At 44.3% G+C, this 23,773-nt stretch overlaps 2 protein-coding genes across 7 annotated transcripts in view; both read left to right on the forward strand.

The window, feature by feature from the left end:
• LOC121484436 (zinc finger protein 470) overlaps positions 1-5,349 on the forward strand; it is a 43,322-nt gene extending 37,973 nt beyond the window's left edge. For 4 of the 5 annotated variants that reach the window (XM_041743705.1, XM_041743703.1, XM_041743704.1 and 1 more), the window contains one exon: positions 1,271-5,349. In XM_041743705.1, coding sequence (XP_041599639.1) covers positions 1,271-3,141 — 1,871 coding nt within the window. In that variant the 3' untranslated portion in view covers positions 3,142-5,349. The remainder of the gene's footprint in view (positions 1-1,270) is intronic. The other variant, XM_041743707.1, reaches the window with a different exon arrangement.
• Positions 5,350-14,853: 9,504 nt separating this feature from the next.
• Positions 14,854-23,773, forward strand: part of ZNF71 (zinc finger protein 71) — a 192,131-nt gene continuing 183,211 nt past the window's right edge. For both annotated transcript variants that reach the window (XM_041743719.1, XM_041743721.1), the window contains exons 1-2: positions 14,854-15,113; positions 19,401-19,466. In XM_041743719.1, the coding sequence (XP_041599653.1) occupies positions 19,434-19,466 (33 nt within the window). In that variant the 5' untranslated portion in view covers positions 14,854-15,113; positions 19,401-19,433. The remainder of the gene's footprint in view (positions 15,114-19,400; positions 19,467-23,773) is intronic.

Consider the following 23,773-nt stretch of genomic DNA (forward strand, 5'->3'; position numbering starts at 1 on the left):
TGGAATCCGCCTCATGTGAGATGTTTACAATTTATTCTGTAGCTTGTAGTATGGCTTTTTCATGCTTCCAGTTCTCATAGGTTCAAGAAGATGATGTTGGTAGGATACCTATAGGTACACTTATAATGTACACTTAATGGTGTGCATTAGTAAATAAGAAATAAAAAATAAATAAGCATGCAATTCAAGATAGTAGAAAAAGAACAAAATGAGTCTAAGGAACACTTAAAATAAATTATAGTGACTTACACTGCCGGGAATACAAGTAGGAATAAATGAACTAGAAAATAGTGTATTTAATGAAAATAAATCAAATTGGTGCTTTAGAAAACCAATAAAGCATATAAACTATCAAATACATAAACAAATGAGAGAAAATAAGTAAAATAACAGTAAGTAACCATTGATGTATAAGTACTTAAAAGAATAATGTATAAAAAAAGAATCATGTGAACCTGTTTTCCTCAATTTTCTGTAAGTAATTTGAAAACCTGGATGAGATGGACAGTATTTTAGGAGAATATAAATTACCACCACTGACACCAGAAAAGAGAGAAAATTTCAACAGATTGATTACCATTGAAGAAGTATAGAAAGGGGATCCCTGGGTGGCTCAGCAGTTTGGCACCTGCCTTCAGCCCAGGGCATGATCCTGGAGCCCCGGGGATCGAGTCCTGTGTTGGGCTCCCTGCATGGAGCCTACCTCTCCCTCTTCTGTGTCTCTGCCTCTCTCTCTCTGTGTCTCTAATGGATAAATAAAATTAAAAAAAAAAAAAAAAAAAGAAATGTAGGAAGTTATTTCAAAACTGCCTCCCCCCCCAAAAAAAAAACTTCCTCCCCAAGAACAGAAGCAACAACCTCCAATAATTTCACAAATAAGTTCTAAAAAACCTGTAAGGAAAAATATCAACATTGTTTAAAATTTTCTACGACAGAGAATAAAAAAGAGAACTTTAAAAAATTGTGTTTATGAAGACAGCATTTGATGCCCAAATCTCACCAAAATATCATCAAAAAAGGAAAATACAAATATCAATTATGAACATTGGTACATAATTTTTAATAAAAAGTCATATTGGAATCATATACCAGAGTCTGGGAGGGTTTATTTCAGAACTGCAAGGATGGTTGCATTGCCTAACTTTATATAAGAATTGTCAAAGACCTCTGTGGTCTTCGGTAACTATTTGAGTCACATGGATTCATTTTGGAAGTTTCCATTCTTCTAACAATAAGTAAAGGAGACATTTGCTTTCTCAATATTTTTCAGACTTGAAGTATGTTTGGATGACTAGGGAATTACCTCCAAACCAGGACATTTATGAAGAAAAATTATCCCAGGCAATGATAATGGAAAGACTTCCAAGCTACAACCTTAAATGTTCCACATTAGGGGTAAGCTGGAAATGTGAAGACCTATTTAAGTGGGAGCTGGTAAGTCAGAAGACACACTTTAGTCAAGAGACAGTCACTCATATAGATAACCTTATTGAGAAAAGAGACTGCTTTAACAAGTCTGGGGCAGTTTTTCATCTGAATAGATTATCTTATCTAAAGCAGGTATTTCCCATTGAAGAGAGAATATATAGTTTTGACACAGATCAGAAAAGTTTAAAAACACATTCATTTGTGAAAAAACACAAGCAAGTCTATGGAGAAAAGAAACTTTTGAAATGTAATGACTGTGAGAAAACTTTCAGCAAAATATCAACCCTTACTCTTCATCAAAGAATTCATACCGGAGAGAAACCCTATGAATGTATTGAATGTGGGAAAGCCTTTAGCCAGAGTGCCCACCTTGCTCAACATCAGAGAATACACACAGGAGAAAAACCTTTTGAATGTACTGAATGTGGGAAAGCCTTCAGTCAAAATGCTCACCTTATTCAACATCAGAGAGTTCATACTGGAGAAAAACCTTATCAATGTAAGCAGTGTAATAAAGCCTTCAACCAGCTTGCACATCTCGCTCAACATCAGAGAGTTCATACTGGAGAGAAACCCTATGAATGTATTGAATGTGGGAAGGCTTTTAGTGATTGTTCATCCCTAGCTCATCATCGAAGGATTCACACTGGGAAAAGACCATATAAATGTATTGACTGTGGGAAAGCTTTCAGGCAGAACGCTTCTCTTATACGTCATCGGAGGTATTATCACACTGGAGAGAAACCATTTGATTGTATTGATTGTGGGAAGGCTTTCACTGATCACATAGGACTTATTCAGCATAAGAGAATTCATACTGGAGAGAGACCTTACAAATGTAATGTGTGTGGGAAGGCTTTTAGCCATGGCTCATCCTTGACTGTACATCAAAGAATTCATACAGGAGAGAAACCTTATGAGTGTAATATATGTGAGAAAGCCTTTAGCCATCGTGGTTCACTTACCCTTCATCAAAGAGTTCATACTGGTGAGAAACCTTATGAATGTAAGGAATGTGGGAAAGCTTTTCGGCAGAGCACACACCTTGCTCATCATCAGAGAATTCATACTGGAGAGAAACCTTATGAATGTAAGGAATGCAGCAAAACTTTCAGCCAGAATGCACACCTTGCACAACATCAGAAAATACACACTGGAGAGAAACCTTATGAATGTAAGGAATGTGGTAAGGCTTTCAGTCAAATTGCACACCTTGTTCAACACCAGAGAGTTCATACTGGTGAGAAGCCTTATGAGTGTATTGAATGTGGGAAGGCCTTTAGTGATGGCTCCTATCTTGTTCAACATCAGAGACTCCACACTGGCAAAAGACCATATGTATGTCTTGAATGTGGAAAGGCCTTCAGACAGAGGGCATCCCTGATTTGTCACCAGAGGTGTCATACAGGTGAGAAACCTTATGAATGTAATGTTTGTGGGAAAGCCTTTAGCCATCGTAAATCCCTTACTCTACATCAAAGAATTCATACAGGAGAGAAACCTTACGAGTGTAAGGAATGTAGCAAAGCCTTCAGCCAGATTGCCCATCTTACACTTCATAAAAGAATTCATACTGGAGAAAGGCCCTATGAATGTAAAGAATGTGGGAAAGCCTTCAGGCAAAGTGTACATCTTGCTCATCATCAGCGAATTCATACTGGGGAGTCCTCAATTATTCCCTCTTCCCCATCCCCATACCACCAAGTCCTCTAGATTCAATCTTCCAAATGCCTTTAGGATCCATCCAATTTTTTCCATCATCATAGTACAATATGGAGTCACCTCATTTTGATTTTTATAGTATTATAACCATTTTCCCTCCTCCTCTCAAGTGCATTTTTAACACTGTGGCAGCTTAATCTTTTAAAAATAAAAATCCATACTTATGTTGCTTTCCCATTTAAAACATTTGTCTTTAAGAGTATGTTAGTCCATTTAAAAGGCTTAGCACACCATTCTTGACATACAGTTAGTTAGTGCCATTAAGGTAAAGGTTTCCTTGCTGTCCTGTTCAGCTGCAAGTAAATCTGCAGTAGGTCAAGACTAAGAAACCTAAAGATTTTAGAGCAGACAGAGGACTCTTTACATTCCCAGGAGGTAGAAAACTGAACACATTCAGAATTGAAAGATTCTGTGATGAACCAGGGTAATGTGGTGGCTCACCACTCCCTCTATATGAATAAACACAAGGACTGATAGTATTGCTGATGAGAAACTCTCACTTTGCCTGGCACTTAGAAGTGAGAATAGGCCAGTTAGAACAAAGGCATTTGATAGAATGTAGGACTAGCCAGATATTAAAAAGAAACTAAAGTCTCAGTAAGCTATGAAAACTTGAGTAGATTAATAGCTATGAAATAAGCTGAAGAAAGTAGTTTAACACTTTTTTGTTTGTTTGTTCTTTAGTTTAACACTTTGACCTCTAGAAAAGCACAGACAATTCCTGTGGTGTTTGAATTGTTCTAGAGCATAAAATAAAGTAAAGCTGCCCATCTTATTCTATGAGATTGACAAGACTGGTACCAAAACAAAAACATATGCTGCAATTAGCTTATAAATGTAGATGTTAAAACTTGGAACTTTTTAAATATTAAAAGGTAGAGTAAATGGAGAGCTAGACACATCTTTGTATAGAAGGAGTCTGGCAAAGATATTTCTGTGTTACATATGTAAATTAATTGATAATCCAGTAAAACTCCCAATATATTTTTAAGTTGATATGCTGATTCTGATCATGTATAGAATTATGGTATGAGAAGGAATATAGTACTCACTTAACACTAACTGAGCATTAGCTAATGTGCCAGGTCCTGTTTTAGGTGCTGAGGATACAGCAGAGTGCAAAATATGCAAGTTTTTGCCCTTACAGACCTAGTGGAAGAAGACAAAGTTGAAGTACATACCATGTGATAAGTATGTAATATGTACCATGATGAGAAATCACTGAAAGCTAGGGAGTAATGGTGGAAGTAGTGCCTTAGTATTCACAGGACATGTGGGCATTAGAGGCAGGTAACTCAGACACAACCGGCATAATGAGAATAGTCATTTTGGTCCAAAGGTAGATAATTATGCTTTCAGTATTGGAGGAGGAGAGAATTGATGGTTTAAGAAAGATCATGAGAGTTCTCTTTACTCTTTACTAATAGTGATTTCAGGACTGGTGGAGGTTGTTCTTTTTGTTTGTTTTGTCTGTTTCTGTTTTTTTTTTTTTTTTTGGTAACAGCTTTATTGAGATACAATTCACGTATCATCCAATTCACCCATTTAGAGTATACAATTCAATGACTTACAATTTTCAGTTATGCCATCATTACCACATTTCATTACCTAAAAAAGAATACCCCCACCCCTGGAGGAGTACCCTTATTTGGACTACACTGTGCTTTTGGATTCCCTCTTGACTGTCCTATGGCAGCATAGAAGGCCATGTGAAGGGAGCTTGTGGCTCCGGAGGGCATGAGTATGAAAGTGGAGCTTTGGTGTTCTCTTTACTTTGGGATAGAGACTAGGGGATGGGTGGTCTTATTAGACTCCCACTATGTATGATAAAAATAATTTTTCATTGCAGTGGGGGGAAGATGGATTAATGAAATGGTGGGGGGACACTTTGCTCTCTGGAAAGACCTATATTTATACCTTGTACACTAATGAAGCTCTAAGATCAAAGATCTAAGTACAAGAAAATATTTCTATAACTTTGAGGTAGACCTTCTTAGGTATTTATTACACGTAACCCAAGAGCTGACATTAAGATAACATTTATGTGTGGAAAATATCAGTCATACGAATAATTAAGTCAGGGCATCCCTGGGTGGCTCAGTGGTTTAGCACCTGCCTTTGGCCCAGGGTGTGATCCTGGAGTCCCAGGATTGAGTCCCATGTCAAGCTCCTTGCATAGAGCCTGCTTCTCTCCTTCTCCCTGTGTCTCTGCCTCTCTCTCTCTCTCTCTCTCTCTCTCTCTCTCTCTCTCTCTCTGTGTCTCCCATGAATAAATAAAATCTTTTTAAAAACCAAAACAAAGTCATACAAATATGAGATTGAAAGAAAATATTTGCAAACAAATATAACAAAGGATAATAGTCCCTGATATTCAAAGCATTATTACAAATCAATAATAGTAACATCTGCAATTCAGTAGAAAAATGGTCAAAGTGGGCCGCTCTGGTGGCTCAGTGGTTTGGTGCCGCCTTCGGCCCACGGTGTGATCCTGGAGGCCCAGGGTCGAGTCCCATGTCGGGTTTCCTGCATGGAGCCTGCTTCTCCCTCTGCCTGTGTCTCTGCCTCTCTCTGTGTGTCTCTCATGAATAAACAAAATCTTTAAAAAAAAGAAGAATGGACAAAGCTAGTGGCCAGTTCAAAGAGGGAAAAATAGCTAAGTATCACAGTGATGAAAGAAATGAAATGCAAAATAAAGTGTTATATTTCTACCTTTTTCCCCCCAATAGGTTGGTTTTATTTTTTTTTTAATTTTTATTTATTTATGATAGTCACACACAGAGAGAGAGAGGCAGAGACACAGGCAGAGGGAGAAGCAGGCTCCATGAACCGGGAGCCCAACGTGGGATTCGATCCCGGGTCTCCAGGATCGCGCCCTGGGCCAAAGGCAGGCACTAAACCACTGCGCCACCCAGGGATCCCAATAGGTTGGTTTTAAATAATAGAAAAGTGTGATTATATCTAGTGACCGTCAAAAACAAGACAATTCCATTGTCAGTTATATAAATTTATGTGTGTATATGCCATTGGAATCATTCCTCAGAAACCAAAGTGTACAAAGGTAGGTAAATGTATAATGACAAAAATAATTTTTAATGGTGAACTCTATTAGAAACTGTTAGAGTACTGGGTAAATGGGTAAGTCAATTATGGTGTAGGCATTCAATAGAATTACATGCAGCTGTTGAAAAAAGAACTATAAATGTGAATAATAGCCATAGAAGGATAGTTATACTAAATGAAAAAATTTTCAAACCTGTGTTCTAGTATAAACCTCATAATTGTAATATCAAAAATAAAACTTAAAATATGTATTTTTGTTTTTGTCTGCCCACTTTTCCATGCTTCCTTCTTTTGACACTACCATCTCTTCTTTTCCTTTGAGCAACTGACCAAAACTGTATCATATGGCTTTGATGGTCTTGGCTAATCAAATTCTCTCTGGAGTTTGAAAGGTAGTTGATCTGTGTCATCCAATGGCAGCTCTCTAAAAGGATGATGCTGGTGTTCTTATGGCTGAGATCTTTGGGGGTCACTCTAGTTTTTGTGCTTTCTAAGCCTGTAATTCCTCAAACTACCTACTATTCTTCTACTACTTCGTTTTTTACCTACATTGCTCATCTGCTTGCAATTAAAGAAGCTTAACCAATATGGAATTTGCTATGAAGATTAGGTGACAGGCCATAGAATCTTTGGAAAATTGAAAGTGTTAGGGATCTGTTTTTAGGTGAGATGGGACAAGTAAAACTTCCATTTTTTTTCTAGCCTAAGAAAGTGAGAGCTTGCGGTGTGCACTGGGTAAATATCCAAGTGAATTATTATTTGTAGTTACCTAAGATGAATAGAAGTCAGGGAACCTGGATAATGGCAGTTTAGACCTGGATAATGGCAGTTTAAACAGAAAGAGGAATTCTAAGTCCAAAAATGTGTATGATGCTGGTATCTAATTGCTTTGTGTAGTTTAAAACTCAGATCTGGAACTTCTGGCATCAAGAAGTTCCAATCAAAAAATTTCAACTAGGAGTCTTTGTATTATATTTTTTTTGGGGGGGGGGGGTCTTTGTATTATATTGTTGAAAGATGTCTTATGCTATTTTTTTTTTTTTTAATTTATGATAGTCACAGAGAGAGAGAGAGAGAGAGAGAGAGAGGCAGAGACACAGGCAGAGGGAGAAGCAGGCTCCATGCACCGGGAGCCCGATGTGGGATTCGATCCCGGGTCTCCAGGATCGCGCCCTGGGCCAAAGGCAGGCGCCGAACCGCTGCGCCACCCAGGGATCCCCTGTCTTATGCTATTTGAAGTCAGGGTTAAGATTACTCAACGAAATTAAGAGATTCCTTTTATGGTTTGCTAAAGTGGGATGCTGTTAAATTCCATATTTTATTGTAGAGTGGTTGTTATGGAATGAATTGTATCTCCCCCCCTCCCCGCCCCAAATTCATTTGTTGAAGCCCTTTAAAGGAGGGCTTCAAATTAAGGAGCCCTTTAAATTAAGAGTAGATGGTGTGACGAGGGTGGGCCCCTAATCTGATAGGACTCTAGTATCCTTATAAGAAGAGGAAGAGACACCAGAGCTACTAAAGAGAAGTTATGGCAACAACTGAGAGATGCTTCTGACAGTTTACCCTGAATGGACTGATCTTGACCTTTACAGGAAGTTGGTCTGAAGGTAACACTGGGGCCATGTGATAAATTGAAGGAATCAACATTTCTAGATTGTAGCATGGAAAACTTTGATGCTTAACTCCAGTTGTGGCCTTCACACGAAGTGTGTTTCTTGTATCCGAGGAGCCTGCAACTCCCAAGTACATGTACCTCATGGGCATTCTGGAAACTCCGCATAAGGGCAATATGTGGTTATCTCTGGGCTGCTGTTCTTGAGTCTAGACATTATTAATATGGTTTTCAAAAGAGGATAGTCTGATTTAGAAACAATCCAGAGTAGCTCAGATTGGGACTGACAACCTCAAGGATTTCTTTCCACCCAATATTCCTGAGATTTTATTTAATATCATTATTGGAATTTTAAAATATAGTGTTTTCAGAGGAAGTAATGGACTTTAACCAAATTACAAATAATTTTAAAGGAAAAATGATCAAAGGAGAGAAAATGTGCCTCAGCAAATTAAGAAGACATAAGTGGAAAAAAAAATAGACATAAGTGGCTTAAAATGAATGAAAAATCAAAATAATTTAGAAAGCACCCATTGTTCTGAAAACATGAAACATAAAAGTTTTTCTTGGGGTCTATAAAGTCAGTCAATTATGTAAACTTATCAGTTGAAAATTTATTTTTTAAAAATCTCAGTATTTTCTTTGAGAAACAAAATTTTAGATAGCCTAAAAATGTTGCTTCGATAAGTAGAACAAGAACAGGGTCTTGAGAAAACGAGTCTAAAGATGAAGTGACCTTTTAAAGTAGACGAAGTAATCTTTTAAGATGTATGAATATTGGGGTGCCTCAGTGGCTCAGTGGTTGAGCATCTGCCTTTGGCCCAGGTCGTGATCCTGGAGATCTAGGATCGAGTCCCGCATTGGGCTCCTTGCATGGAGCCTGCTTCTCCCTCTGCCTGTGTTTCTGCCTCTCTCTCTCTCTCTCTCTCTCTTTCTCTTTCTCTCTGTCTCTCTCTCTCTCTGTCTCTCATGAGTAAATAAAATCTTAAAAAAAAAAAAAAAGCATGAATATTTTGTAAATGGCTACATACACAAAAAGTTGCCATTCTAAACTTCCAGAAAATGACAAGGGAAAAAAAATAATCTAATTTTAAAAAGAAGAAAAGACTGCGTATAAACATTAGGTACCTCTTAGACTCTCCTGTGTTTCTGGTTCTGAGGGTGGGTGGGACAGCTTAGCCTGGCCACCAGATCTCACTAGAGGACCTCTGCCTCTGGTAAGTCACACAGTTCTTAAGTGAGAGACTACAGTTGCTGAATTCAGGAACATAGACCCCAGCTCTAGGATTTGAAAGGTTCTGGAAAGAGTCCTAGAAGGGGTAGGGTCTGCTTTACTGCTGTAGAAGATCCACTTGAGGCCATAGGTAATTAGGAAGCTAACCCTCTGACCAGGGTGAGGCCCTGGGGCCAGAGCTTCCCCTGTTCCACAGGGACAGTGCTACAGACTGAATGTGTCTCTCCCAAATTCTTAGTTGAAATCCTAAGGTGATGGTATTAGGAGGTGGGGTCTTTGGAAAGTGGCTAGGTCATGAGGGCAGAGAGTCCTCATGAATGAGATGCCAGGTCAGCTCATGGAGTAGAAGGGGCCAAACACTCCCTTGTGTCCTCAAAACCAACTTCTCACCTAACACATGTGCTAAGAGCCTGTAATATTGATAATGCTGTCTGACAGGTCCTCTCCCTCCCTCCTCTTCCTCTCTCCCTCTTCCCCTCTTCCTCTTCCTCTCTCTGCCTCTCTCCTTCTCTCCTCTCCCTCTTCCTGAAATGATGTCCCCTATCTGGGCATCTCTGATATTCAGGGCATCCCTGATCAGGCAAATTGCATTTTTTGGGCTGAGTCATTTGTGGGATTATTCAAATAAAAATGGACCTCATTATGGAACCAGTACTCATGATCTGGGAATGCGTAAGACAACCTAAGGGATGGGCGGAGAGGAGCAGGACATCAGGCCCACAGACCTGCCTACAGCATCACTGAACTCCCACTTACTGGATGGAATCATGGATCCTGATTCAGGTGCTCTGGAAGAAACGGGTTCAGCCTGCAGTCCCCACACTCCCTCCCAGGCTTGCCCCGTGTGCGTCCATTTACCCTTCACACACACACACACAAAGGCGGCAACAGCAGTGGTATCTGCATTGAAAGAGCTAGGTACCTGCCTTGGTACCATCTGGAGAAGCTCCTTCCGGGAAGAAGAAAGAGAGGGTTAGCCCCCAGCTGTTAGTCTCTGGGTGAGGTTGTGCCCAGAAGAGGAGCTTCAGACCCTCAGGGCCTTAGGGCTTGGGCAGCTCTGAATTCAAGAGCCTCTAGTGCCACCTCCCCAGGTGCCTTAGTGTAGGAGGGCTGTCCTACACTAAGGCAATACAGACTGAAATACAGACTGGGTGACTTAACCATAGAAGTGTTTTCCCACAGTTCTGTAGAGGTTGGACTCAGGGTTGAGGGGCTGAGGCCTCTCTCTGGCTTGTCAATGGCCACATTCTCACTGTGTCTTCATGTGGTCATTCCCCTGTGCTGTCTGTGACCTAAACTCTTAACCAGGACACCAGTCTGATTGCATTAGGGCCCACCATAAAGGCCTTTGTAACTCAGTCATGCCTTTAAATACCTTATCTGCAAACATGGTTACATTCTGAGGTACTGGGGGTGGAGGCTTCAACATATGAATTTTGTAAGATTGTAAGCTAGCCCTTAATACCAGTATTCAAAGTCTCTTGAAATGTTTTTTTTTTTTTAACATTTTTTTTTAATCTTTATTTATTTATGATAGTCACAGAGAGAGGGAGAGAGGCAGAGACACAGGCAGAGGGAGAAGCAGGCTCCATGCACCGGGAGCCCGATGTGGGATTCGATCCCGGGTCTCCAGGATCGCGCCCTGGGCCAAAGGCAGGCGCCAAACCGCTGCGCCACCCAGGGATCCCTCTTGAAATGTTTTTGATGTAAGTTCAGAAACAGTACAACAGTAGTTTCTTATCCCAGTAAATGTTAGTTTATCACAGCCGGTGAGGGTTGGGGGCTCTGCTCTACTTGGTCTCAAGGGTGTAGACCTCACCCACCTGTGGCTCCTTCATCCCCCAGGGACTCAGTTCTCATTTGAATCCTCCAAATTTTGTAGGCAAATGAGGGATGTAACACAAAAGGACTTTTATCCAAAATCTACAGTGAACTCCTAAAACAACCGAAAAGCCAATTGAAAACTGGAGAGACAGGTTACCAAAGATACACAGATGGCAAGTAAGCATAGGATATGGTCACCATCATGTCATTTGTACACCACAGATTAAAATAAATAAATTAAAAAATATATATATGTGTATATATATATTTTTAGAAAGAGGGTGACAGACCGACTGAGTAGGAGGAGGAGCAGAGGAGAAAATCCTCAAGCTGACTCCAGGCTGAGCACCTTCAAGCTCTATGAAGGGCTTGATCTGAGGACCTATGAGATCATGACCTGAGCTGAGTGCTCAACCCACTGAGCCACCTAGGTGCCCCAAGAAACCACAGATTAACAAGATGCCACTACACACCTATTAAAATAGCAAAAATCCAAAAGGAACTCAGTTGGCAAGGCTGTGGAGTGACAGGAGCTCTCATTCATTGCTGACGGGAATGCACTTTGGAAGAGAGTTTGGCAATGTCTTTGAGGCTAAACCTAGTTGTATGATAACTTCCAGCAATCACACTCCTAGGTATTTACTCAAATGAGTTGAAAGCATGTCCACACAAAAAGCTGAGCATGGATGTTTATAGCAGTTTTATGGAAGCAAACAAGATATCCTTTAAGGTGAATGGATAAGCAGACTGTGGTACTTAGATTATTGTTCAGTGATAAACACAAATGAGCTATTAAGCAAAAAATTAAAAAGGAACTTAAATGCGTATAAAATGCTAAGTGAAAGAAGCCAGTCTGAAAATGCTATCTATTGTCTGATTCCCACTATATGACATTCTAGAAAAGGCAAAACTATGGAGACAGAAAGAATATCTGTGGTTGCAAGAGGATCCCTGAAGATGGAAGGTGATGAACAAGTGGAGCACAGGGCATTTCTAGGGCAGCGAAACTATTTTGTGTGGGACTGTTATGGTGGATATGTATTATGCATTTTCCAAAATCCACCAAAGTGTAGGACAAAAAGAGTAACCTTGATGATGGAGTTTAATTAGTAATATATCAATAGAGGTTCATTAACTGTAACAAATATGCTGCATGAATGCAGGAGTTTAATAGAAATTGTGTGGGTATATGAGAACTCACTGTACTATCTGCTCAATTTTTCTGTAAATTTAAAATTGTTCTGAAAAAGTCTGAGTAAAAAACAAACAACAACAAAAACAACCACACAACAAAACCACAATGCAATATCAGTACACACCAGAATGGCTACAGTTTTTAAAATATGGCAACATCAAATATTAGAAGGATTTGGAGAAACTGTGTATCTCGTAAATTGCTGGTAAGGATGTAAAATGGTACAGCTCTTCTGTGAAACAGCGTGGCAGTTTGTTTAAACAAGAAAAAACTAAAAATCCAAATACCATATGACTCCTGGGCATTTATTGCAGAGAAGTGAAGATTTATGTTCACACAAAACCTGTCATAAGGAAACAACAGTGAAAGGGCAGTCTGTGGAATGGGAAAATTTTGCAAACCAAATACCTGATGTTTTAGTATCCAAAATATATGTGTTTTTACCACAATGAGAAGAAAAAAAAAAACAAACCACTTGGAATAGCCCCAAGCTGGAAATATCCCAGATGTGATACCCAAGTTATGTCAATAACATGGAACAGAACTTGGCAATAAATAATAAACTATTGATACATATAACAACTTGGATAAATCTCCAGAGAATTGTGCTGAATGGGTGGGGTGAAGCCTGTAGTATAACATTTTTGAAAACAGAAAATTATGGATGTAGAGAACAAATTAGTCATGGAGTTAAGGACAAATGGGATCTGGAGGAAAAATGGGTGTAGTTATGAACGAGCCACATGGAGGGACCTAGTGGTGATGGAAATATTCTCTATCTTGACAACATCCACATTAACATCCTAGTTCTGATAGTGCAAGATGTCACTGTTGGGAGGTACCAAAAGATACATGGGGTCTTTATGGTTTCTGTTCTATTTTTTTTGCAACTGCATGTGAATCTACATTTATCTCAAAATATCTAAGAAATGATAAAGGGCGCCTGGGTGGCTCAGTGGTTGAGCATCTGCCTTTGGCTCAGGTCAGGTTGTGATCCTGGGGTCCTGGGATTGAGTCCCACAGGGGGATCCCCGCAGGGAGCCTGCTTCTCTGTCTGCCTATGTCTCTACCTCTCTGTGTCTCTCATGAATAAATAGAAAATATTTTTTTTTAATTTTTTTTATTTATTTATGATAGTCACAGAGAGAGAGAGAGAGAGGCAGAGACACAGGCGGAGGGAGAAGCAGGCTCCATGCACCGGGAGCCTGATGTGGGATTCGATCCCGGGTCTCCAGGATCGCGCCCTGGGCCAAAGGCAGGCGCCAAACCGCTGCGCCACCCAGGGATCCCCAATAAATAGAAAATCTTAAAAAAAAATGAGTCATCACCTAAGATTAGCTAATTTTTCTATTTTTATGGTCATTCATTCACCAAATGCTTTTGTACCTGGCTTCCTGGTTTATGAGGTAAGAGCATCCCACCCAGGAGGCCTGGTTCCTCCCCCAGCAGCCCCACTTTGCTCTTGTGTGACCTCTCTTTCCTGCACCACTTTCCTTACGCAGAAAGTAGCTTGGTTGTGGGGATTACATGAGTTCCTAAGTCATAAAATCCCAAGAACAGAAGCTGGCACATAGGAAATAAAAGGGTCAACATTTTTTCCTATTATGACCCCTTCTTTGCATCTCTGCCAGTTGGCGTGATCCTCGGTTCTAGAAAGCTGTCCTGTATTGATGAAGTTTTGGAATATAGGTGAGTTCCAGAGCTGATGAACAAGAAAGAATTCTTGAGACATCTTTGGTGCTAAATGGTGGTTTTATTAAAGCACAGGGACAGGACCCATAGGCAGGAAGAGCTGCTGCCCCTGGCCTGTGAGGGGTGGTTGATTATATACCTAGGAGTTGGGAGGGGTTTGAAGATAGCCTAGTCTCTGAGGAATTTTGGAAGCAAGGTTTCCAGGACCTTGAGGGGGCTAGCTATTGTTGGGAAAAGGTCACTTATTACCATCTAATAAAACCTGAGTCATGAGACCTTTCAGATGTGTATCAGTGTGCTTGGGGGATGATTACCAACACGTACCTTGAGGGTTTAGAATTAAAGGAAATTTCAAAAGGAATTTTTATATGTTAAAGTAGGCTTGGAGGCTCCTGGGGGTCAGGCTAAGATTGCCTTCTGCCCTTAGCAAAGTATGAACATCGAGGCAGTTGAGTCCATAGAGGAATGTCCCTTTCCTTGTTTCAAGGACTGGTCAATGTGCTGCCCCAAGCTCTTGCCTTGTTCTCAGCTAGTCCCCTGTTCCCCCATCAGTATTCCTGCCACTTTGGTCCTTGTGCAGTTCACAGGCCGGGCTGCAGGACCAGGACGACTGCAGAAGATGCTCTACGGCCCCACCTTTGCTAGGAATGTTCCCTACCCACTTCTCTCCTGCTCCCTCTCCTCCTCCGATCTTCTCTCCTCCCGCCCCGTGCCTCCTCCTTAGAGATCCACCCTCCCCCTCCTTCCACTGTTTCTTCTTCCTTCTTTCATGCCCTTCCCCATCTTCCGCCCTCCTCCTTGGCCCCTCCTCCTCCTTCCCTGGCCTCCCCTCTCATCCCTTTCCCTCCCCGGCCCTTCTCCTTTACCTCTCCCTTCTCCCTCTCTCCTCCGTTTCTCCCTTTCATCCTCCTCCGTCTTCCTCCTCTTTCCTCCTCCTCTTCTCCTCCCTCTCGCCCCGCCCCCTTCCTCCCTCCTCCCCACACACAGGCCATCTCCTTGGCAGCGGTGCTGCTGGGACCTCTGGGAGATGGAAGGGCGCAATCCGGTCTCAGGTGGGCTCGGTTCCGCTCGGTTGGGCTCGGCTCTGCTCGGTTTCGTTCCGTTCCTTTGGCGAACACCAGAGCGGAGACGGTAGCGCGCGGGTCTTTGGGTAGTGTAGTCCGCCCGTCCGCGCAGGCGCAGTGCGGCCGGGCGGGCCCAGCGGGCGCGGGTCATTGTCCTGGCCGAGCCGCGCGGGTGAGACGGCAGCGGGCGGGGCTGGAGGAGAGGGGGAGGGGCGGGGTCCCTCATTCCGCTCACCCAGCGCGGACCGACCCTGGCCTGGGGGAGGGGGCGTGCCGGCGCAGGTGAGTGGCGTGCGGACTGCGGGCGGGGTGGATCAGGGGAGGGGCGCGGACCTGCGAGGGGCAGCGGAGACTGGGCTCCCGTCGGACGGAGGCGGATCCGTGTGTCTGACCGCGTGTGCGCCGGCCCTGCAATCGTACCAGTGTGTGAGTCAGTGCGAGTCCGGGCGTTCTCCTGTGGGCTTGCCTCGCTGTGCCTGCACGCCTGCCTATCGTGGTGTCTCTGGGCGCACCTGTCTGGTCCTGTCAGTTCGTGTCTCTGCACCTGTCTGCCTTTATCAGCAGGACCAGAGTGTCTGTGAGGGTGCCGTCCTGGGGCGCACCTGTCTGGCCCTGCCTGTCCATGCTTGTGCACCTGTCTGCCTTTATTAGCAGGGCCAGAGTGTCCTTGAAGGTGCCATCCAATGGCACACCTGTCTGGTCCTGCCTGTGCATGGCCGTGCACCTGTCTGCCTTTATCAGCAGGGCCAGAGTGTCTCTGAGGGTGTCCCTCTGTGCATACCTGTGTCTGCTCCTGGCCTCTGGATTTGTCTCTGTCCCTGGATGTGGGGTGTGTTTCTCTATCAGTGCATCCATCTGTGTCTCTGTGTTTGGCCATTACTCTGTGTGTGTGTGTGTGTGTGCGCGCGCGCGCGCGTGGGCGTGCACACGTGAGTGCATCTGGGTGTGCCTCTCCCAAAAGTAGATGTGAAAGACCTGGCATATCTGGATAGGCGGGCCTGGCCTGGGGCTCCCAGACTCCCCAGCTCCTTCCATGCCCTCACAGACTTGTCTGGCCCATAGAAAGCTCTGGAGGGGCTAGGAATCTGCTGCAAGGCAGTGTGTGGGTGACAGCATGTGGGGCCGAGAGGAGGTGATCCTTCTTTCCCTGCCTTCTCCCACAGTGTTCTCCTTAAAAGGGAGTCATGATCTCTGCCCCATCCTGACCAGAGGTTTATGTGTTCAGGGAATGTGTATTGTGCACTCAGAGTGCCATTCTGGCACTTCACTGGGACTACCTCATTTAGAAGCCTTCTGGTAACAGGCGGGAGCCCTTATCACCCTCATTTTACAAATGGGGAAACTGAGCACAGAGACTAATGAGTCACCTGGCCCTATACCCAGGCATCCAGTTCCAGAGCCCCCATGCTAAACTACCAAACAAAAGGGTATTTTTTTTTTAATTTATTTATGATAGTCACAGAGAGAGAGAGAGAGGCAGAGACACAGGCGGAGGGAGAAGCAGGCTCCATGCACCGGGAGCCTGATGTGGGATTCGATCCCGGGTCTCCAGGATCGCGCCCTGGGCCAAAGGCAGGCGCCAAACCGCTGCGCCACCCAGGGATCCCACAAAAGGGTATTTTTGTTTGAAATTTTCCTTTCAACTTGCCTGAGACAAAGTTCCAGGATTTGTCCTTTCAACTTGCCTGAGACAAAGTTCCAGGATTTTTCCCCATGGGATTCTCCCCTAGAAACAATGGAAGGAAGGAAATGTCACACCGGTTCGACAGTTACCAGGCCCATGCACATGTCACCTCACAGGGCCAGTCACTATGAGTTCATGGGCTTCGTTTAAACAAATTTTTTTCTTAAGATTTTATTTATTTATTCATGAGAGACGCACACAGAAAGATAGGCAGAGACACAGGCAGAGGGAGAAGCAGGCTTCCTGCGGGGAGCCCGATGTGGAACTTGATCCTAGGACCCCGGGATCATGACCTGAACTGAAGGCAGATGCTTAGCCACTGAGCCACCCAGGTGTCCTAAAAATATCTTTTTAAAAGTTAAATGTTGTTTCAAACATCAGGACAGTAATGTAAAATGACTGCATCCAGGAAACAGAACCGGAAAACAATGAATAACGCCTACTTCTCATCCCTACTTTTTCCCTTCCCCAGGCTCAGAAATGCTGCACAGAAGCACACTGCACTTGCCCCCCCCACCACCACCCCGTGTGCTGGCTTGTTTTTACACAGAGAGGTTATTAAAGTTCAGTATAAAACTCTTATATGAATTGCATTTCTCATTTAGTGACATTACAGATGTGAGTAAATGCAGAACGGACTCCTCTTCTGTAGAGATGACATGATCCTTCATAACACAGCTTCTCCCTTCCCAATGGGTACTTCTTTTTTTTTTTTTTTAAATTTTTATTTATTTATGATAGTCACAGAGAGAGAGAGAGAGAGAGAGGCAGAGACACAGGCTCCATGCACTGGGAGCCCGACGTGGGACCCGATCCCGGGTCTCCAGGATCGCGCCCTGGGCCAAAGGCAGGCGCCAAACCGCTGCGCCACCCAGGGATCCCCCCAATGGGTACTTCTTATATTGTTTCCAGGACTTTTTGTTGGTTAGTTGGTTGGTTGGTCGTTTGCCTCTAGGAATGGCGCTACAATAAACGTCTGTTTTCTGTGTAGAACTCTGCTTTGGGTAGAGTCTCAGACAGGGTTGGTGGTTTATGGGGTTCATATATTGCTGCCTCACTTTCTGGAGAAATGAGGGACTCTATTTACTTTAGCTGTGTGTGAGAGGTCTCGTTTCTCTGTCTCTCTGCCAGCACTCAAGTTTGCTCCTCTGTTCATTCCTCTCTATGTTTCGGTGCTTCCTTTGTGCCGGACGTTGTCCTAGATGCTAAAGAGCCCGTCCAGAAATGATCATCTCTGCTTCCTAGGGGGTTGCATTCCAGTGGAGGGAAGACAGATGAGAAATCTGAGAACACTTCATTAAAAAGTGTCAGCTGTCAATGATCATGTGTGCTATAGGAAGATGGCAGAAGGGGTGGAGGCCACTTGAGCTCAGGGGTCTGGAGGTAGAGGATCTACTTCTTCAAGTAGGCCATGAGAAGAGCTAGTCATGGGAAGAGCATCCCTGAAGAGGGAGCAGCTGTGAAGGCCAGAGTGCCTGGGGGCCTGTGCTGGAGGGGATAGTGGAGGGGGATGGTCAGCAGGGGCAGACCATGATGAGGGCCACCTGGGCAGCTGGGACAATTGTGGATGATTTCTAATGCTGTGGGAAGCTACAGGAAAATGAGGGCTATCTGCAGGCCAGACGTGGTGCCGTGGAGTCTACAGACTTGAGTATTAAGATACCTGAGCCCATGTCTTTGCGATCTGTGCCTGGGTGTCTTAGCTTCTGTGCTATTGGGAGTCTTTGCTGCGGGGGCTGCCTCGTGCAGCAGAGGATACTGGGCAGCATGCTTGGTTTCTGCCCACCAAATGCCCATAGCACACACTCCTCCAAGTTGTGGCACCTGCAGATGTCTTCAGATGTTGCCAGATGTCTCCTGGGCCCCAAATCACCCCCTGGCAGAGAACTGGTGTTCTAAAGGCTTCTGCCAACCTGTCCTTATGTGCAAGTTAAAATTGCAACTTTTTGCTTGTTAAAGTGGGTGGCCCTTTGGCTTCACACTCCCAAGAATTTGCCCAACCTGTGCCGCCTGTCCAGTATTTTGTCTTTTAATTTAAATTGGCTCACTGACTTTTAAAATTATTTATTTTGGTAAATAAATCAACAGTTTATTTTTAATATTTTTAAAAAAGATTTTATTTAGAGTGCGAGCAAGCATGAGTGGAAGGGGGAGAGGGAGAGGGAAAATCTCAAGCAGACTGCACACTGAGTGTGCAGGCCCTGATGTGAGGCTCGAACCCAGGACCCCCAGGTTCACTAAGTGAGCTGAAACCAAGAATTGGACACTCTACCAGCCATGCCACCCAGGCACCCCTAAATCAGCTTAGGAGCATGAAGGACATTCTGTGTAACCATCATAAACAGCAGTGGGGCAGTGCTGTGAGAAAGAAGACCCTTGAGTAGGAAGCTGACTGCATCCCACCCTTCAGAATATATTTAGCCAATGGCAGGAATAGCAGCTGCTGTGTGTTGATCTCCTACTGTGCACTCTCAGGCACCAGGTTCCTCTTGTCTGTTGGTTGAATCCTGAGGTGTAGGGGTGCCTACAGGGCTGGGGTGTGGGGCTGCAGACCCACACTTAGATCTGGGAAGGACGTCTGAGCAGGTGGCTAGGAGCAGGCAGGGGGCCCCAGAAGCTTGTGGAATGGATGCGCGGGTGTCAGCATGTGCTTTCTGTGCGGAGGTGTGTGTGTCAGTGTGTGCATGCAGGGGGTGTGCAGGTGTTGGGGTGTGCGTGCGGGAGGGGGGGGTGCTTAGAGTTTATTACTAATGTGTGTACTTCTCCTTGCCTGTCTTCCTGGTGAGTTTGAGTCTGTCCTGTGAAGCAGGCCCAGGCCTGGTCTCTCACAGTGTGTCTCCTCTCTCTCTCTCTCTCTCTCTCTTTCTCTTCTCTCCCAACCATAGTCCGCCCATCCCGGTGACCTGGGCCCTGGAGGGATGGCCACCCAGCTGCTGATGGCTGAGGCTCTGGTGAGTCCTGCCCCCCCGTCATGCTCCCTTCCAGAGGCTCCTACCCAGGGATGACCCTCTGCGCCCCCAGCCCCCTTAGGGGCTCACATTCTTGGCCCTGTCTGTAGAGGGGGGATGGTGGCATGCATGGGTGCTGCTGTCCTCTGCTCTGCTCTCCAGGTCTGTCAGCCCCTTGCCTGCCCGTGATGCTGCCTTGGCTCAGCCAAGGGGGATAGGGCAGCTTGGGAGGGACCAGCCCTGTGCTCGGGACTTCCAGGAGACAAACGGGCACCTGGGAACTGATGGTTTAAACACCTCATAGCAAGCATGAGAAACGCCCCTGCAGAGGCTCCTGGGCAGTGCTGTACCAGCTTCATGAGAGTCACTGTGAACATCCACATGCATGTAAAGGTGCAAAACCGGGGCTGGAATGAGCAGTTGCCTCTGGGGAGAAGCGGGAGGACACCCAGGGACAGTGCACCTGGGTGTCTGTGGCTCTCACCACTAGGTTCTCTGCTTTATTGGGTGGTACCTGTACCCGTATGGCTGTGTGTTGTGTTTTTCTCTAAACCTCCTTTTATGCCAGGAATATTTAATAATAAAAAAGTAACCTATAAAACACTCCTTATAGAAAACAGAGAAAACCCAGTAAGCTGCAGGTAGGACAATATAATTTACCCATGGTCCCTCTCCCCATATATAAATCATGTCGGTATTTGTGTATTCACTTATTTTCTTCCTTCTCTGATTATTATTTTAAAACACTGACCAAGTATTAGCTCTGCCATTTTAATATTGTTTTTCTCTCCCTGCATCCAACTTTAATCAATAAGGATTTCCCTTGTTTTGAAACATTATAAACTTTACAGACATCACTTGCTTGGCTATGTGGTCAATGTACCTAAATGTTGATCTGGTGACTTTGACTTTCTTAAAAAAATAAATTTTTTATGCTGTACATAGCCAATCATGAAAGGAAGAGAGAATTCCTTTTTTTTTTTTTTAAGATTTTATTTATTTATTTTTATTTTATTTTATTTTATTTTTTTTAAAGATTTTATTTATTTATTCTTGAGAGATAGAAGGAGAGACAGAGCCAAAGATACAGGCAGAGACAGAGCCAGAGACACAGGCAGAGGGAGAAGCAGGCTCCATGCACCGGGAGCCCGACGTGGGATTCGATCCCGGGTCTCCAGGATCGCGCCCTGGGCCAAAGGCAGGCGCCAAACCGCTGCGCCACCCAGGGATCCCAGATTTTATTTATTTATTCACAAGACACACACACACACACACACACACACACACACAGGCAGAGACACAGGCAGAGGGAGAAGCAGGCTCCATGCAGGGAGCCAAACATGGGACTCAATCCAGGGTCTCCAGGATCATGCCCTGGGCTGAGGGCGGCGCTAAACCGCTGAGCCACCCAGGCTGCCCAGAAAAGAAAATACCTGGTAGAAAAGGAAATGCATGATCATGATGAAGAGTCTAGAAAAATCCAGAAGAACACAGAGAAGAGAATCAGAGTGACCTGTGATCTCACCCCAGGAGATAACTACTCGAATGTCTGTGTGTCTTTCTCTCCCTTGGATGCATGTTGTTTTGCAAAAATGAGAATCACCCTGGCTGAGCAGTTTTTATATCTTGGTTTTTCTCCGTTGAAGATTTTATCCTAAGTGTTTCTCCACATGTTTAAAAGCTCCCTGTCACATCCATGTCAATAGCTGTGAGAATTCCACTAAGGGCCATAGCTGACTTCTCTCATGGTTCCCCTGTTGTAGGATGTTTATTGGTTTCGAGTTAACTGATGGTTGTGAATGTCAGGAAGGACGTGGCTGGCACATAAGTCTTTCTGTGCATTTCGTATGATTTCTTAGGGGGTATTCCTTGAGGAGGAACCCTGAGTTGGGTGTTTCTGAGGCCTTCCACGAGGCTTCTAACACCTTCCCAGCCAGTGGCGGTGGTATGCCTTCCAGCCAGGCTAGAAGAGAGGTCTGCGCCGGCCATGGCTGAGATTCCTTCTGCACGTGGGGTATAAGTGACACATGGAATAGACCTTGGGTGTGATGGGTGACAAACAGTGTCACACTATCTCTTTCTGAGTAGTGTTGCCTGTATTATGATTAGTAAGAGTTTATTTTCAGAAAATGTTAGCCACTTTTGTGGGTGGGTAGATTGTGTGGCGCCTTACCAGTTTATGGGACTCTGTCTTCTTGAAATTTTAAACGTGTGTGTGTGTGTGTGTGTGTGTGTGTGTGTGTGTGTGAGGTGTCACGGCAGATATTTTCCCAGGCTTGCTCTTTGTTTCTTCATTTATTCTATACATATTCTTAAAGATTTTTATTTATTCATGGGAGACTCACAGAGAGAAGCAGAGACACAGGCAGAGGAAGAAGCAAGCTCCCTGTGGGGAGCCCGATGCAGAGCTCGATCCCAGTACCCCAGGATCACGACCTGAGCCAAAGGCAGACACTCAATTACTGAGCCACCCAAGCATCACGTATTCTGTATTTTTTTAAAGATTTTATTTATTTATTCATGAGAGACAGAGAGAAAGAGGCAGAGACACAGGCAGAGGGAGAAGCAGGCTCCATGCAGGGAGCCTGATGTGGGACTCGATCCCCAATCCCTGGGATCAGGCCCTGGGCTGAAGGCAGTGCTAAACCACTGAGCCACCTGAGCTGCCTGAAGGATAAGTTTATGGCCTTGATTGTGATGGTGATTACATGGGTATGTACTTTTCAAGCTTATCTAATTGTATTAATTAATGTTCACAGCTTTTTGTATGGCAACCATACTTCAATAAAGTGGCTTTTTTTAAAAAAAGATTTTATTTATTTATTCACAAGAGACACACACACACACACACACACACACACACACACACACACACACACACACAGAGAGGCAGAGAGAGAAGCAGGCTCCATGCAGGGAGCCTGATGCGGGACCCGATCTCAGGACTCCAGGATCACACCCTGGGTCGAAGGCAGGCGCTAAATCGCTAGCCACCCAGGGATCCCCTAATAATCCCTTCTTTAAAAAAACCACTTTATGGAGATCCCTGAGTGGCTCAGCGGTTTAGCGCCTGCCTTCAGCCCAGGGTGTGATCCTGGAGTCCTGGAATCAGGTCCCACATCAGGCTCCCTGCATGGAGCCTGCTTCTCTCTCTGCCTCTCTGTGTGTGTGTGTGTGTCTCTTGTGAATAAATAAATAAAATCTTAAAAAAGAAAGAAGGAAGAAAAATAAATAAATAAATAAATAAATAAAAAAAAGAAAGAAGGGATTATTAGGGATGTCTGGGTGGCTCATTGGCTGAGCGTCTGCCTTTGGCTCAGGTCATAATCCTGGGGTCCTTGGGATCAAGTTCCATATAGGGCTCCCCACAGGGAGTCTGCTTCTCCCTCTGCCTATGTCTCTTCCTCTCTCTCTGTGTCTCTCATGAATAAGTAAATAGAATCTTTTTTAAAAAATAAGAAATTATTAGCAGGACTGGCCAAAGGATGTATTAGGTCAAAGAATCAAATAATATCATATGATAATTATTATTAATAAAAAGTATATATAGGATATATATGAAATGTCAAATTAATCAAATGACAATAGCAAAAGTTGGCATTCATTAAGAGCTTACGTCAGCTGTACCAGACACTGTGCTAGAAGGCATATATGCCTTCTCACCTCACTTAAGGCCCATGACAACCACGGAGGGAGGACATTGTTGTTATGAAGCCCATTGACCAAATGAGGCCCAGAAGGGTTGAGACTGTTGCCCAAGGAAACACAGCCCAGGAGGGACAGAACCAGGATTTTACTGCAGGCTCCCAAGCTTCCAAGTCCAAAGCCTTAGCCACTACCACATGCTGCTTCTGCGTTGAGTGGTGGTGGCCCCTGAGACAGGGAGGCCAGCGTGAGGCCAGGATACTGGGCAGGCTCTGGGACAATGAAAGAACTGGCCAACAGATGAGGCCTCCTCCCAGGGATGATGAGCCATGGTTTGGGGTTGGGGAGAGGGGTGTTCAGTGCCCAGGAGGGAGTCAAGGACCTGTGGGTGGCAGTAACAGTAGCTGACGGTTATTGAGCACCTATTGTATGGATGTACTTTTCTGAGCAGCAAACATGGATTAACTTAATTCTCACGCCATCCTTCCTCATTGATCCATTTATTCACTCAGGAACTATTTATTGAGCGCCTACTATATGCCAGGCGTTGTGTGAAGCACTGGGGATAGGATAGTGAGCAGGACGGGTATACTGGTTTGCTAAGGCTGCTGTAATAAAGCACCATGGACTGGGGGACCCCCAGTGTAAATCTGTCTTCTCCCAGT

This window comes from Vulpes lagopus, chromosome 2 (genome assembly GCF_018345385.1).
Source record: "Vulpes lagopus strain Blue_001 chromosome 2, ASM1834538v1, whole genome shotgun sequence".
Taxonomy (NCBI): domain Eukaryota; kingdom Metazoa; phylum Chordata; class Mammalia; order Carnivora; family Canidae; genus Vulpes; species Vulpes lagopus.